General features: G+C 32.0%; 3 protein-coding genes and 1 non-coding gene across 4 annotated transcripts; 1 reads left to right on the top strand and 3 right to left on the bottom strand.

The window, feature by feature from the left end:
- TRNAD-GUC lies at positions 97 to 168 on the bottom strand. The gene has a single exon. It is a non-coding gene; the product is annotated as a tRNA-Asp (tRNA).
- Positions 5,090 to 7,378, top strand: LOC105164506 (protein CRABS CLAW-like). Its single transcript, XM_020697194.1, has 7 exons — positions 5,090 to 5,447; positions 5,537 to 5,652; positions 5,863 to 5,965; positions 6,232 to 6,280; positions 6,371 to 6,446; positions 6,901 to 6,957; positions 7,111 to 7,378. The coding sequence occupies exons 1-7, from the start codon at positions 5,360 to 5,362 to the stop codon at positions 7,114 to 7,116; spliced, it is 495 nt and encodes a 164-aa protein (XP_020552853.1). The 5' UTR covers positions 5,090 to 5,359; the 3' UTR covers positions 7,117 to 7,378.
- Positions 8,217 to 11,494, bottom strand: LOC105162326 (squamosa promoter-binding-like protein 6). Its single transcript, XM_011080335.2, has 3 exons — positions 10,106 to 11,494; positions 9,729 to 9,832; positions 8,217 to 9,154 (listed from the first exon to the last, which is right to left on the bottom strand). Exons 1-3 carry the CDS (start codon positions 10,711 to 10,713, stop codon positions 8,475 to 8,477), a joined length of 1,392 nt encoding a protein of 463 aa, XP_011078637.1. The 5' UTR covers positions 10,714 to 11,494; the 3' UTR covers positions 8,217 to 8,474.
- Positions 14,185 to 15,553, bottom strand: LOC105162320 (protein BIG GRAIN 1-like E). The gene has a single exon (XM_011080329.2). It carries the CDS (start codon positions 15,387 to 15,389, stop codon positions 14,520 to 14,522), a length of 870 nt encoding a protein of 289 aa, XP_011078631.1. The 5' UTR covers positions 15,390 to 15,553; the 3' UTR covers positions 14,185 to 14,519.

Raw genomic sequence — 16,591 nt, 5'->3', positions numbered from 1 at the left:
TATTAAAATAATATATATATATATATATATGTCAAAGCCAGATTTGAAAAGCTCGATCTGTTGCAGAGGAAATAAAAAAGTGAAGAAGCCAAAAGACGCCGTTGCCGGGGATCGAACCCGGGTCACCCGCGTGACAGGCGGGAATACTCACCACTATACTACAACGACTTTGTTGGTGGTGTGAGAAATAGTTATCCTCATCAAGTTTTGATTAATATTTAAATAATATAATGCATACTTCTTTCATTATTTTTCTACCTTACCGTCAACTCCTTCATTTATAATTCAAATTTATGATCATTTTTCCATACAAAAGATATTCATCTCTCTACATATACACTCAATGGGTTTATTGCCATCGTCCAAGTTACTTATGACTAATTACTAACCTTGACATTGGAAAATCAATCGCTTTAAAAAAGCTGAAACTTGAAAATTTGTCGTTCAATTGGAATTCTCGTATGATAGGGATTATCGCATATTTCAAGTCGAATCATCATAAAATCTTTTATCAACGTTGGCATCGATTAATATGTGATGACACTTGTCCTTTTCAAAAATCCAAAAATAAAATCACGTACAATGTATGTATGAATATAATATCAATACATAACATCAAAATGGATGAAAGATAGTTCACCATTAGAATTGTCCTTATATACATTTTAGCTGAAAAAATGAATCTCAAGTATCAATATTTTCGATCTTATATTTTAATTAACATATTTTATATTGTACATCCCATATATACATAAAAGTTGGTTCAAATCCAGATAAATTCTTAAACAAATTACGTACATATATGCATTCACACACACTTTATTTCGGGCTATGCAGGACATTTATGTATAGACACGACATAATATTAAAGAAAGCAAACAACAACGAGAAACACACAGAGACACGCGTGGGTATGTGTGTGCTTCTGAGAACCAACGAGCTGTCGACATGTCTAATCCAATGTTCCCAAAGTGGAGAAAAAACAGAGGAGTCATAGTTCAAATGATTATGCCCAAATCCATATAAAGGACTGAAATGCATGCAGAGAAAAACATAAATAAAAAATATTAAATATTTGACTGCCAATTGCATGCATGCCATCTTCCAACAACTCGCCACGGAATCTCTTCCCCAATTAATATACTGACTCTTTATCTTTTTATTTTTTATTTTTGATAAATCGATTATAAGTAGATTTAATGGAATTATTTGATAAAACTTTTTAAAAAACCCATTTACCCTTGTAAAAAGGCAGATTACAAGTGCATTTTCACTCAGATAATTCAAACAACTCAAAATGATAGACGTTGATGCTCTCTCCATTCAAGGACTCTAGAGTTGATATTTTGACCCATAAAATTCGAAATATTTGACCGCTAATAAATAAGAATTTGTTCCCCACTGATATAACTCTTATGATCCCAATTATCTTAAAAATCTGAATCTGACTTAAATATCATAGAATTATAGTTAAGGATCACTTCAACAAACTTAACAATATATATTACAAGCCAACTCAATCACTCATCGCGGTTCAAAGGGCTTCGAAGAGGTCAAATCACCCCTCAAAGGTCAAAATACTAATTAGGCACTTCATCGAAGTCGCCAGATCACCATCCACTTCTACCCAAATAGACATCATAGTCTATATCATTGATAATTATAACAATTAATATACTATTCATCAACATTAATTATCTATATACATAACCAACACATATTAAATCATAACATTATAGTTCAATATTTCATGCTTTGACGCATGCATTTTGTTTTATGTGCAGGTCGTGTATATTATATCACAAGATGAATATATATCTAAAATAATATTTTGTATTTTATACCTTTGTGTTAAAGGTTAAAGTAAAAATAAAGATAAACTAAATTAAATTAGACTTTTTTTTAAAAAATTTATCATAATTATAAATATTTTTCGTTGTTTACAAAATTATAAATAACCTATCGTGATTAATAACTGTCTAACAAACACCGCCTCGTAACGACCCATTGTAGGAAATATTTATTAGACGGCAGTAATCTAAAAGAGTATTTACAATCAAGAGAATATTTATAATTTATTTAAAGTTAAAGAAAATCATTATAATTTTATCCTAAAAAAAAAATAGGGAAAGTTATAATTATGAGAAAATTGATAGCAGAAAAAGAAGAAAGACCTAGGGAAAGTCAGTTAACACGAACAAAGGTAGTTGGGGAAAGCAAGTGGAAAATTGGCTTGTAATCCAGGTTTGGCAACCCAAAGAAAAGTCCCATCACCTGAACCCCGCCCCTTCCAACTTTTAAGTGATTGTGACAATTGATTTTGGCATCTGTCAACTTCACCTTTCTCTTCCTTTTTCCTTTTTCCATGGAATCTTTGAAGCAAAAATGCAATTTAATTCATATATAGAAATTTTGATTTTGATATTTATATAATTTGGAGTCATATATCCAAAACCTTTTAATTAAAGATCTAATTCAGATATAGTTGAGCTAATTTTTTCTTTGGTTTTCTCATTTTTAAATTTGATATTTTTATTTTCATGGGATTTTTTTGGTAGGAATTGAAAAGCGTTTAAATTCATTCATGAACGGAAACATACATGAATATGAAATTAATATTTTGAATTGAGTATTTTAAAGAATACATATAACTAGATCGATCCAAACTATCCATTTTATCTTTTTTACGTTGGTGAAAATGTTATAAACAAATAAAATGATGGTTTTAGTGATATGTGGGTGGTAAAAATAGGATGAAATTAATTATATATAATGAAAATAGAAAGACTGAAGAATAAAAACAAAAGGGACACTTATGGCCTCAATATTTCCATCAAGACAAGACTTTATTGGCAAGTTTTGAAGTGATATTACGGACTTGAGGTTTGCTGAAAATAGAAAAACAAGATTGATGTAGTGGTGCTACTGTTGGTTGCTTTAATTGAACAGGGAATATTAGGTAACTTAAATATATATATATTCCAGATGCATTTTGGGCAGAGAAAACGTTTTTTAATTAGATGTGCTTCAAAGAAATTCTTTGTATTTGGATTGAAATAGTTGAAATAATGGGATTTAAATATTTAATAAAAAAATCTTGGATAATTCTAAATTTGAAGGATTTTAAGTACTTTTATTCTAACTTTGAACTTTGTTTTGATAAAAATGGGTTGCATTTGGACTGAATATATTTGTATAATTTTAAATTTAAATGATTTCAAATCCTTCAATTTTTATTTTAAACTAAGTTTTGATAAAGATGGATGAATTTCAAATTTCTTCCAAATGAAGTTATTTGAAATGCTTTCTCCAAATCCAAATCGTTCTTTCAAATCCAAATACACTCTGAATGAATTTCAAATTCTTTTTAAATGGAATCACTTGAAAGTTTTTCTACAAATATTTTTTTCAAATCCAAATATACCCTAATTATGTTTTGTGCAAAAATCCTAGCTAAGATATTCATAATGTCATGGATTTAGAAAAATAATCTCTATTTTTGTTGGGATATCCGTTCCACATTAATTAGGAACTAGTAATATAAGTACCATATAAGTTTTAATTAAAAAGTTAAAATATATCCATTTGGATATTCATTTTAGACAACTCTTGCGTCCAACGAGCTCGAGGGGGATAAAATAATCTAATCATTACACCACAAGATCAATCAAATAAAAAAAAAAACAATTAAGAAGAAATTAGTCCGAAGGGGGATAAAATATTGACAAAATACTATGTTTTTAATGTGGATAATAAGTTGATTAATTAATTCATATATATGTTTGATATTTGAATTAATTATGAAAATATATATGAATTTATTGGATTAACATTGAAAAAGGTGTAGGTAGGTAGCTAGGTAGAAATAGTGCAATAATTGGGGGGAGGGGCGTGACTTAGATGAGAGAGGAAAAGGCGTAGTCCAATGAAGACCTGGTGTTCATCAAAATGGGCTCTGCTTATATATATGCAAACTGAAACAAAACTTGATTACTCGAATCATTTCATAGGACTACTTCCCACTCATATCGTATCTTGCCTTTTGTCTTCTTATATATGTTTCTTTTTTCTATTTTAAAAAATATTATACATTTACTTTTCAATTATTTTTAATTTTCTTTAATTTCTTAAAATAAATAAAACATATAAATATGTATATTTTCTTCACTTATTGTTAATCGTTCTGCCTGCATCTATTGGCGTGACTTGTGGTGACTTGACATATTTTATTTGTTATTTGTCGTGTTCTTTAATTGTTTATTGATCACATATAAATTGAAACATGCATGTTATAATACACAAAAATAGTGTATCATCACTTATAACACTTGAATTGATCTATATATATATATATATATGTTGATATCAACGCCTTCCAACGATAGCTAATCGAGAAATATTTTGCAAGTTTTTCGTCATATTAAAACTTCCCATGATTAAGACCATAAATTAGTGAATGTTAATCAATGTTGGCAACTCAACACAAGGATGGTAGCTAGAGGGTATATATAGAGTTCACTCAAGGCACATTGTGCATATCATGACAATAGTAATGATCATGAAGTATATAAGACTTCCCCGAAAACAAAAGGAATCAGAAGGAATGAGAGAAAGTAAGTAAAACCCTAGCTAGCTAGATAGGTACGTACCTGCATATATACATAGCTTTGCTGAAATCTTGAGACACACAACAGACATGCTGCAATGTCTCAACAAACTCTATGATCTTTTCATCTTCTCCTATTCCGATTATTTCATTATATGTAATATATTGGACAAGAACAATGGAAGTTATATATAGTCATCTTGTAGGACATCCGGGACATGATATCACAATTCGTTCATTAATTAATTAATTACGTACCTATACATGATATATTGGTACACCAACAAGATATATATAATTATATCCACTAATACCCGTTCGTTCGAATGATTAAGTATTAGTATATACGTACGATGTATGCGTATTAGTTCTCTTAAAAAACAGAAAAAAGAAAAAAAGTAGGTAGCTAGCTAGGAGGTGGATATATATATATATATGTATGTATGTATGTATTTATTTATTGAAGATGTGGAATGGGATTTGTCTAGTAGTGAAGAAATGTTGGTATGAGAAGAGCAATGTAGTAATCCTAGACGTTCTGTTTTGACGCAATACTCTCAACACCATAATAATATCCAGCTGTGTTACAAACAAACCCTAAACTTCACTTTTACCACACATATAAATACCTCTATAAATATGGCGTTGCTGCCTACATACATATGATCTTCTCCCTACACACAACTACTCATCACTTCATCACACCTATCTATATATATATCATTCATCTTCACATATAGATTAACAAAAATCATGGATTTGGCTCAATCATCTGAACATCTTTGCTATGTCCGCTGCAACTTCTGCAGCACTGTTCTTGCGGTATATATATTATTCCTAGGTTGTAAGAAACCAGCAATCTAGCTAGCTATGAAGAATTAAGTTGCTACAAGTATATATATATATATATATATATATATAGAGAGAGAGAGAGAGAGCTGGAGACAGTGACTGTGAAATGTGGGCATTGCAGCAACCTCTCGTTTCTCAGCGCCAAGCCTCCTATTCAACCTCAATTCTATGATCACCAAACAACTCTTCACCAGGTATCTATATATATATATATATACTTACATTTTAGGATTCTTCTTCATTTTTTTTTAAAAATTACGTACATATAGAGTAGATAGCAAGTACATCTGTATGAATCTTGAATTTGTGAGAGGATGAAAAATTAATTAATATGTAAGCACACATATATATATATAATAATAATAATAATAATTTATACTGATATATTTATAATGTTTCTGCAGCAGACTAATTTCTGCAGTGAATTTAAGAAGGGGCAGTGTTCATCTTCATCTTCATCAACATCGACTGAGCCCTTGTCCCCGAAAGCTCCATTTGTGGTCAAACGTATGATATATATATATATATATATATATATATATATATATATATATATATATATATATATATATATATATATATATATATATATATATATATATATATATATATATATATATATATATATATTAGTACATTTATGTACTCAGTATTTGTTTTTTTGGTGGTTATATGTATGTATATATATGGTACTAATTACATAATTTTTTCAACAATTTTCGTCTCGTGTTCTCTGATTTGAATTAACATTGTGTTCTTGGACTATTTTGCAGCTCCGGAGAAGAAGCACAGGCTTCCATCTGCCTACAATCGGTTCATGAAGTAGGATTATATATATGTTCTTGTGAACTAATTATTATTTAAATAATAATAAATAAATAAATAAATCGTTGGATGTTTAATTCTGTCCAGGGAGGAGATACAGCGCATCAAGACAGCAAATCCAGAGATCCCACATCGAGAGGCTTTCAGTGCAGCTGCAAAAAATGTGAGTTCCCCTTATAAATTAATTTGCTCATTCCGATCCTCATGCATGAAAACCCTAATAAAATACGTATTAATTAACCCTAAATCCTATATCTGTACACACATATAGGTAAGTCCTCATCGGATCTAAACAATCTTGTGTTTCATACGGAGGCAAAAACAATCCATTGCGATTGCTGGAAATACGTATTAGCCCTACTAATACCACAGAAATTATTGAAGAAAAAATTGAAAGTTGCTGTGTTATTATTAGATTTTCTCTATTATAATTATTAATAATTTTAACATGAGCTATGAATGCGTAGTACGTACTTTTCAATTTAATTATTCAAATCGAAAAAATTCTTCTTAGAAATATAATTAAGTATATATCTATATAGTTTCGGTATGTTTATTTAATTACACAAAAATCTAGCCATAGCTAGTTAACTGATTATTTTCGAATTCTTGGACAGTGGGCTAGGTACATTCCAAGCTCCTCAGAAGGGTCTCTTTCCAGCAGCAGCAACAATGTAAGAAATTACAACGCTTACTATTTGTTCGTCGAAACACAATTTTGTAATAGAAGATCTGAACTGCTCGTTGAAAACAAATGTTTTTTTCTGGTAATTTTGTCGAATGGGATCTTTATGGTTAATTTTTCGTCTCCGTTTTTGTGTACGTAGGGCTGATTAATTAATATGAAGGAAGGTGAAGCAAAAGAAGAGACAAGGGGTTACCAAGAATCGTTGCTGCAGCTTATAAATCTGGAGGCACTTTTTGCCATGGAAATTAATTAGTCTAGTAGTTTGCTTATTTAGTTTTAGTTCTGATCAGGCTTTAATTTGTTCGATGAAAACTATGCTTGCTAAACATGGTATAATTAATTTATAAACTATGTGGCATCGGACATATGTTAATGGATATATTATGGTTTATGTGTCCTTAATTTGGTTGAAGCAGCTTCTATGATTTTGCCTATCACTTGGCTGATGAAACCTAATGATTATGATGAGGTACGTTGTAGGTTTGTTTATTTTAATAATAGTTATTTGTGTATGTACGCATTTCAATAATTGTAGTTGCCAATGTGTTATATATTATGATTTGATGTTAATAATTAATATGTGATGGTTGTTATAGCTGTTGATGGTTGAATATATAGGATTAATTGAAGAATCAAGAAAACAATTGAAATCGCTTTTGTTTTTCCCTTTGAAAAGGGTCGAATATATAATATGCTTTGTTTATTTGTTTGATGGTACTTTATCGAATTATTTAATATTAGTATTTTAACACGTATTATTCAGCATATGAGATCTTATTTTATAAATAGATGACAATAAAATTCGAACCCACAACTCTTATTTGGCCTGAATCTAATATCATGTTAAACAACGGTCGACCCATTTAAAAATTTAAATTGTTGGAAAGTAGAATTAGTTAATATTAATTTTGCATGATTAGTATAAAAAAAATGGAGCCAAATGGTACATTGAATAGGATTGTCTCCTTTGGTTGTTGGACGTTCATATATTCAACTTCTTCCATGTGATCGATGTATCATTTAACATCTTACAAATGTTATGATATCAATTATTTGAAGAATTAATTTTTAGATATAAAAATTGTAAAATCTTTTAAACAAGATATAACACCTGAGATATATATAAACTTGTGGTCCCAAAATGATCAAAGTACGTACTTAGAAAGATGTTTAAAGAAAATTAGCAAGGAGTCAAACCATGTGCCCCGAATCTTAACTTGATTCCTAGGAAGATTAGTCTTAAAAAAGACAGCATATAATGTGATTAGGTAGTTGCACGCCTGCCAATTAATCTTAATGAAAAAAGACATGATTGTGTGGCCACACACGTGCAAACACATGCATATCAATAACTCATCATCAAGATTCATGGAATGATTCATAATAACTTCCAATTCAATCAGTACATTAATCTCTATGATTAGATCAGGAATAAACGTAATGCAGTGTTCCTATCATTAGTTCCAGATAAGCATTTCACGGATCTTGCAACTTCCATCCTCATCAAGTGGGACTGCGGAAGCTGCCGTTTTCCAGCTTGACTTGGCCCGAGTATTTCTGTTGTTCTACTCTTTGTAGGTGGAAAGACAACTGAAGCAAGTCGACAGTGTTGGCACCTTCAGGAGACGGAGATGGATAATGATAATGATTTAGACCTGATTCTCGTGAACGAGTTCCAAAGCTGACTCCCTGGTCGACGTCATCCGATGATGAACTAAAAACAATTGGGTTGAAGTTTTTTGGCTGAGTTTTCCCTGCAGGTTTAGTGGGATTCTGATAAAGACCGAGGTTGGTTTGGTGGTATTCTTCGAGGATGAGAGGATGGTCAGATGATATGCTGCCTGAGTTGCTCAATAAGTTTGGTGATTGAGCTGACAGAAGAGAGAGAGCACTGCTGGAATTTGTCCCAGCAGGTAACTCCAGAACTGATAGTGGTGAACTGAGAAGATTTTCGGGAGGATATTGCTTTCCGTTTTCATGCAGACGGAGGAGAGGTTTTGGAAGTACTTGATTGACGTTCAGGGGTACTGCTGACTGAGATGTTTGACTTGGCTCCTCTTCCAATTTGACGTGCCTGCTCGGGTGTGTGGGGTTGTTACATTGATCACCGGAGAAACCATTAGGAATAATTTTTGAGAATAACAAGGAGGTTCTTGATAAATCTGTCCCAAAAAATGTGGAACCTGCAAAACATTAGACTTTGATCATGACTTTGAATGAGTGAATTCAGCAGTTTGAGATTTCAACTAGTTAAAGTAGTGTTTTTGAGGCCGTGGATCATGGAGGCCATCATACACTGACTTTGAATGACAGATCTCGTATATTTTTAGAAAGCTATGTGAACTTGTACCTTCTTTCCGCACTTTACATAGTCCCAAGCACAGATAAGTAACATGATTGTAAGTAGATAAGATATCTATAAACTCCCGGTATATTAGTAAAGAAATGAAGTCTATATATATTTAACTTGTGCTTTGGTGCCATAAAATGGTGTTTGAGCACGAGATCATGTTTGGATGCTGTCTTTATGCTATATCTGTTCAAGCATGCAATCTGACTTCTAAGTTGTACATGAGATTCTCCAACAATAAGATGCTGAACCATTTACAATGTACTATCTTTAACTTCCAGTGCAGTTATGTTCTTGTAATCAACTTAATTGTACACAAACCAGAGAATAGTAATGCAAGAGAAGAAATATTCATTCTTTAAGGATGCAAGAATTTAGAATATTGCTCAAGTATATCAGCAGCTTACCAAAGTGAGTGTCAAATTGAGGCTTTCGTCGACGCTCATTGTGGCCAGCGAGGCGTTTACGACAACTGCGCTTGCCATCATCAAACTCTGTGAGTACGTGGAATCTGCAATTCAAGTAGTTATTTAAAATGCTATGGGGAAAATTTCAGGAGGAACTCATTTGATATCATTATCCGCTTAACAAAAATTATGCAGCAGCAGCAGGGTATCAGCTCTCTTAGGAGGAGAGCAGTAAAGAGCCATAACTTAGTAAAATGGACAAAGACAAGAACAGCAGAGTATTCATTGAACAATACAGGTAAAAAAGAAATCACATTACCAAATTTTCAGCAGCTTGCTCATAATGTAAGATAAGGATGAGAAGGAAGAAGCTTTACCTGCTGCATTGCTGGCAAAACCTTTGCTGGATGCCATTAACAATAACTCTAGCAGTTTTTGAGTGAACATCACACACTTTGTGCCTCCTATGGTACTCCTTTGAGGAACTCAAATCCTTGTTGCAACCATAAACAATGCAAACAGGAATCTGAGACTGCAAATTTGCAATCCGTGCTCTTTTTGCTGAAACTGATGGCCCTTGAGAAGGTGAGATTGAGTTTTCTACAGAAAACTGAATGCCCTTTGATTCTCTTGGACACGCCAAGTTCTCAATCATCGAACCAGACTCTACCAATTTCTCATCGTTCGTTTTAACTACCGAATTGGTGAATCTTTTGCCAAATTCTAGTGTGATGGTAGAAGTAGATGGTACAGATTTGCCAGAAACGCCATTAGCATTGTCTACTGAATTTTCCATGCATTGAGGACTGACTACATCAGGCTCTATAAATCCCATGCCCTCAATCTCAAACACATCCCTGATAGGAACCGAACCCGTTTCAGCATCCCATCCCTTTAATAGGTTTCTACTTCCATCTATATGCAATTCTACATCATTTGTGAAGGGAAGGCCTCTCCCCTCAAAAGGGTAACTTAAAGACTCCATTCTACCACTAAATTGAACTTGCTTTGACTAGCCAGCTCTGTTATAGACCAGCAGCAAAATTAACAAGAACCAATATAACTTCAATTCCTGTGGGCTGAACCTTATCTCAAAAAAAGAGAAACCAGTTTTACCAAACAATTTCTCCTTATCCTAAACAACTCCTGAACAAAAGCATTAGCTACAAACAACAGAAAAAGCCTAATAATGCTCCTGTTGATAACAAATAACACCCAAGAAAGTATCTCAATCAGAAACAAGTTTTTAACTAGTCACCATAGGAAAATTTCAACCCAACGCATCAAGTATGATACAAGTTCCAAAACTTAAAAAGATAAAAGATAATCAACAAGAAAATCAAGAAGAAATCACAGAAAATCTAAGCAACCAGAGCTGCCTGCTGCAGTGTCCTGCACCCAATAGAGAAAAAACAAGGTTCTTCTCTTCCAACACAAAGAGAATGGTCAATATCAAAGAAACTGAGGAATACAAGCAACTACAAGAATGCCCACTTGAGAAAAATGATCAAGAAACGAACAAATCACTCGTATAATGCCAAAGATTTCATCTTGAACCAAGATTGAAGAACAAGAAGAGCCGTTAAATGCCTACCTCGGAAAGATATGGAGAAAGAAAGTGGGGGTGCAATGCTATGTAATTATGTGACGGTGTGCTGAATGATAGTAGAAATACTATTATAATGAGAAATGAAGTGGTGAGATTGAGAAGGTGATACACTGAGTGATGAGAGTCAGCAATAGCATCATTTCCCACTACCCCACTTGCCAAAAAACAAAGGACAAAGTCCAGGTCTTTTATAGCTTTTGATTTGGTGATGTGTGTGTATCTTGTGCGTGTCTCACTGTGTGTGGAACAGAGAGAGAGAGAGTATGATGTGAAACTTGTACTCGGGGAAAACGGTGAACAAATAATAATTAAAATTATAATAAATCGCATCCTTAGTCCTTGAGTTTAAGCTTAATGATACAATTAATTCATATTTTTTGAAAAATTATACATACATTTTTCGTATAAAAATTTGATACTGAATAGAGGGTGCATTTATGATTTTATAAATAACAGAGGATTTTTGTATAATTAAATTTAATTTTAAGGAATGTCATGTAATTTATTCTTAAAATCAATAATTCATTTATGTTAAAAATGGTTCCTATGTATGGGCTAATAATCATTTTATATGATGTAGTGAGCAGACAAATAATCACATTTTTGGAGTGGGCCAAGATCCAACCCATTAAACACAGACTACCTGGACGGCCCAGCCCGTTCAAGGATAATCTGGACTGTTGCTACTCTCTTCATGGACTAATTCAAGCCCAATACCAAATCAATATTTCAAAATTTGGAAATACATTTTATTTTTGTTTTTAATGATAAATTTAATATCATTTATGGGAAATTCCGTGTCATCCATTTGAATACTATTACGCAACAGGGTGGTGATATAATAAAATAACTAACCACTAAGAATATTGATATTTAATAAATAAATAAATAATTAATTAAAGTGCCCATGATTAATATTTTTGATATAATAAAATAACTAACCACTTCACGTAAAAGGAGAAGGGGGGCAAAAGAAATCAGAGTCCCAGAGCCATCACCAAAATTTGAGTGTGTAAAAAAATAGGTCAAATTCAAGCTATACTCGATATTTTATGTATTCAGTATTTAAATAATTGTTATTTATTCTTTATTTTTCAAACTATACTTGATATTTCATGTATGAATATTTAAATAATTGTTATATATTCTTTATTTTTTAAAAATTGAAATATATATTATTTATCCAACTGCTCAATATACTACAAGATCACTGAGATAATTACACTCTTCTATCCTTAGTTTTGGTGTAATTACGCGTAAACCCTCTATAGTTTGAAAATTACATATACTATTCTTGATGTTTGATTCCGTCTAACAAATAAGTACCCCATTTAATCACAATTTATCGAATTTACTAATATTTAAAAAAAATTGAAAAAAAACTATATTTTTAATTGCTAAACTTATTAAAAAAATAAGTTTGTTTATACTAAATAATGTAAATAAACTTAAACTTTTTGACTTAGTGGTAGCTATTTACCCATTTTGGTGCAGTGAGGCATGAGAATACTTTACACATTAAATTTGGTAAAGTTGGAGGGATAGGACAGAAGCACATGATAGTCGTTAGTGTCCAATCCTGGACCATGTTATAGAGTAATTAAATTATGTATTCTTGTTGTGGTTGCAAAATCAAGTCTCAAGTCCCCATGAGAATGAGAATGAGACCCAGACAGATGCATGCACAATGCTTGGTTTGTCAAGGACAAGACTTCACACAAATCAAACCTTCTTGGAAATGAATTATCTATATATGCCTCCTCACCCTCTAACTATTAAATTTGCTACTTCTCGGTAAGCTAAATTACACTTTTTTTTTTTTCATAAAATTTGTTATAATTATAATTACATCTTAATTTCAATATCTCTTTAATAATGAATCTATTTTGTTAGCCTCTGTTCGTTAGATTTTTATTTAATTTTTATGGTGAACTAATCAAAAAAAAAATTTTTGAATTATGATTTATAATTTTAAAATTTTTTAAAATATTTTTATGAACTAATTATATGCTCTATAAATTATTTACTTTACTCATTTTTTAAAAATCAGCAAGGATAAAGTAGAAATTTCCACCTCACCACCATTTAGGGGATACATAATTATATTTTATAAGAAGTGGTATTTGTAATTTTCTAAATAAGGAGGGACACTTGTAATTATGTTAAATATTAGAGAAGATTACTATAATTTACCCTATTATTAAATTATAAAAATTCATATTAATTTCTTTTTTATTATGTATAATAGCAATGGACACAAAACGTTGTCTGGATCGTTCAAACTTAGTAATGACCAACTGTCTTGAATATGTAATAGGGACTTGTGCCCTTGCTCTTAATCAGTGTATCGATCGTGATATTAATGAATTGGCATATCTTGGGTTCACAAGTTCCTCAGACGTAAGAAATTCATTCAAATCCAGTAAGTGTATTTTGAAATTCAATTACAAATAATTCTTCATCCTAAAGATAAGTAAAGACATGCAATTGAATTTTTTTGATAAAAACTTATAAGATATTTTGTCATACCAATTCTTAATTCATGTCTATGTAATACCAAAATAATCGCAGACTTTAAAATATGACATGCAGACCTTCTCATATTGTAATAGATTGCGAGGCAACATAATTTAAGAGGTAGATCGTACAATTTAAGATGTATATCTCTTACTATGTTTTCAGCAAGTCTAAAAAATGCTCAATACTTTGCCCTTAACGGGCATTTGGACTAGTGGTTTGATTCTCGATTATATGGATACTAATACATAGAATCCCATCACAACTCTGATGAACTTAATCTATACATTGCTTATACGCAAAATGAGAGATAAGATAAGATAATGATGATAGAGGTGAAATCACAGTCACTGACTGTGATGATGGTTTCTTCTTCACTCCATTAATAAAAACTGGATGATTTCTAATCATGCACAACTACATCAAACTGCTTTAGTGGTGCTTTTTGCTCAAATTCTTGGACTACCCACAAAAGCAAAAGAAGAAAAAGAATAAAAAGTTGAAAGACATGGAAACATTCATGTAAACTGCACATAATGTTGTGAAGATCTTTAAAAGAAAAAAAAGCAGAATCTCTGGGCTGATCTTGTCACAAAACTCAATAATTCTCCCCACAATCCCAAGCATGGAATAATGAATTCATATCAGTATTTGATATTAAATAATTAAGAAACTGGTGCACCAATCCTGATTCTGTCAATGTGGGTTGTCCCGTAGACAGGCAGGCCGTTTGAGTAGTAATCTAAGTCATGGTTTGGTAAATCAAACAGGTCTGAACTTGAATCACTGTCTGCGCCATCATCAACATCACTGAATTTCCTCAACTCCCTAATTTCTTCATTGTCCGCCCAATTTCTGGCGCTGGAAATCCTATTTGATGATAATCCGTTCCTGGAAATATTCCCATTGCTGAACCTGAATTTCTCATCCATTAGCCCGCAATCCGTGCTTGTTTTTCCAGCGGTTCCAAGATTTTGAGGCACGGAAAATTTCGCCCTCTGGTGATCAGAGAAGTTTCTCAACTCCTTGTACGATTTCGTCGGTGTGTTTGCAGAATTAAAACCTGATGAGGAGTTTGAGTCGTTAGCTGCAGAAGTTGTTGTGATTCTGAAATGGCTGATGCTGCTTCTCCGTTTCCTCCCACCACCAGGCCTTTCTTCCTGATCAAGATCCTTCTGGCCTGATTTCGGTTTCTTCTTCTTTCTTGAAGTTGTTTGGTTGAAAAGAGAATTCAAGAAACTGGCGAGTCTGCCGCCTGGAGAGCTGGGCTGCTTGTATTTCTTGTTCTCTTTCGGTTGTTTCTGATCTGTCGGGAGATTGTCTGGATTGACTGGGTTCATCATTATTGGCAAATCCAGGCTCATCCTGGCTGCTGCTCTTTGTCCTTGAGGCCTGTCGATGAAATCGTTGTAGCCTGGATTTTCATTGGCCCCGGAGAAATATCGGGCCGCCTCAAAAACATCGAGCTCCCCGGAATTATTCCTCCAGTGGAATGAGTTCTTGTTTGGGTGGGAGGAAAGCCCCGTGACAGGCATTGTTCTAACAACAACTTAGTATTATAAGTGAAATGTGAGTATGTAAGATGTTTAATTGGGAAACTTAGGATATATCTATCAGGGGGTTAAATATATCGAGAACGCAAGGAAGGTGTAAACGGGGTGGTGTGCTGTGAGATTGTGGAGAGAAATGGAGATAAGGGCTTTGAAATGATTGAGAATGATGGTTACGGGGTCCCTTTTTATAGTAATCAAATGCACTCTTAATCATTATATAAATGACTTGATCCGGGTTTAATTTATTATTTTAATTTAATTTCCTTCTTTTTAATTATATATTATTTTTGACTTCTTTATCGTTTATTTCATTTGATTTGGTAAGAATCCACTATATTTTAATTATAAAAAAGTACTTTATATGTCACATTACAAGAAAAAGTACTATTGATGTTAAATATTGATAATAATATTAAAATTATTATCAACGAATATACATCACGCAATACCATTAGCTGTTTTTATATTGATACGACAATTATATGCAAAAAGTTTCTATTTAAATTATCAATAATCCTTATACATATGTCACGAAAGTCAATAGGATACAATTTATACATAACTTTTTAATAACAACATATATATATGCTCATTTATTATCACTAAATATATAAATAAATTTATATTATAATTCATTAAAACTTTTTTGGTAGTATTATATACATGTGTATATATATATATATTATGCTAGAGTGTGCATCACAAGAGTTGTGGGGATAGAATTGGAAGAAGCTTTTGATCCTTGTAGTGTTTGAAAATGAAAAGGTAGTTGTTGTGTTTTGTGGGGAGCAAAAGAGGTGGTGTTTCCTTGGATGCTCATCATCTTAATCATTTTGTACAAAATATTGTTTAGACTTTGGTGGGGAACAAGAATTTTAGTGGTACTGAAATCAGTTTATCGTATCATGTCTCTTTTTCCCTCCTTGGATAAGAAAATATACATTATTAAGATTTAATTCTTTTTTTTCGTACCTTCCAAACACAACTCTTTCATTTGATCGATAAATGTGAGATCTTACAACGAAAATGTTGTGAGTTCGAGTGATTGAGTTTTATGAATATACGTGTATATCTACTTTTATAATAGTTTGTTATTTTAATTTATTTTATTTGAATATATTCGTTGATTTAAATTATTAATGTATTGACTCAGTCGTTGAATTTGAATTTAATGAATGATGTAA

The sequence above is a fragment of the Sesamum indicum genome, linkage group LG1 (assembly GCF_000512975.1).
Source record: "Sesamum indicum cultivar Zhongzhi No. 13 linkage group LG1, S_indicum_v1.0, whole genome shotgun sequence".
NCBI lineage: Eukaryota > Viridiplantae > Streptophyta > Magnoliopsida > Lamiales > Pedaliaceae > Sesamum > Sesamum indicum.
The sequence above is the reverse complement of the archived record's forward strand: the minus strand, read 5'-3'. Positions and strand labels throughout refer to the sequence as shown.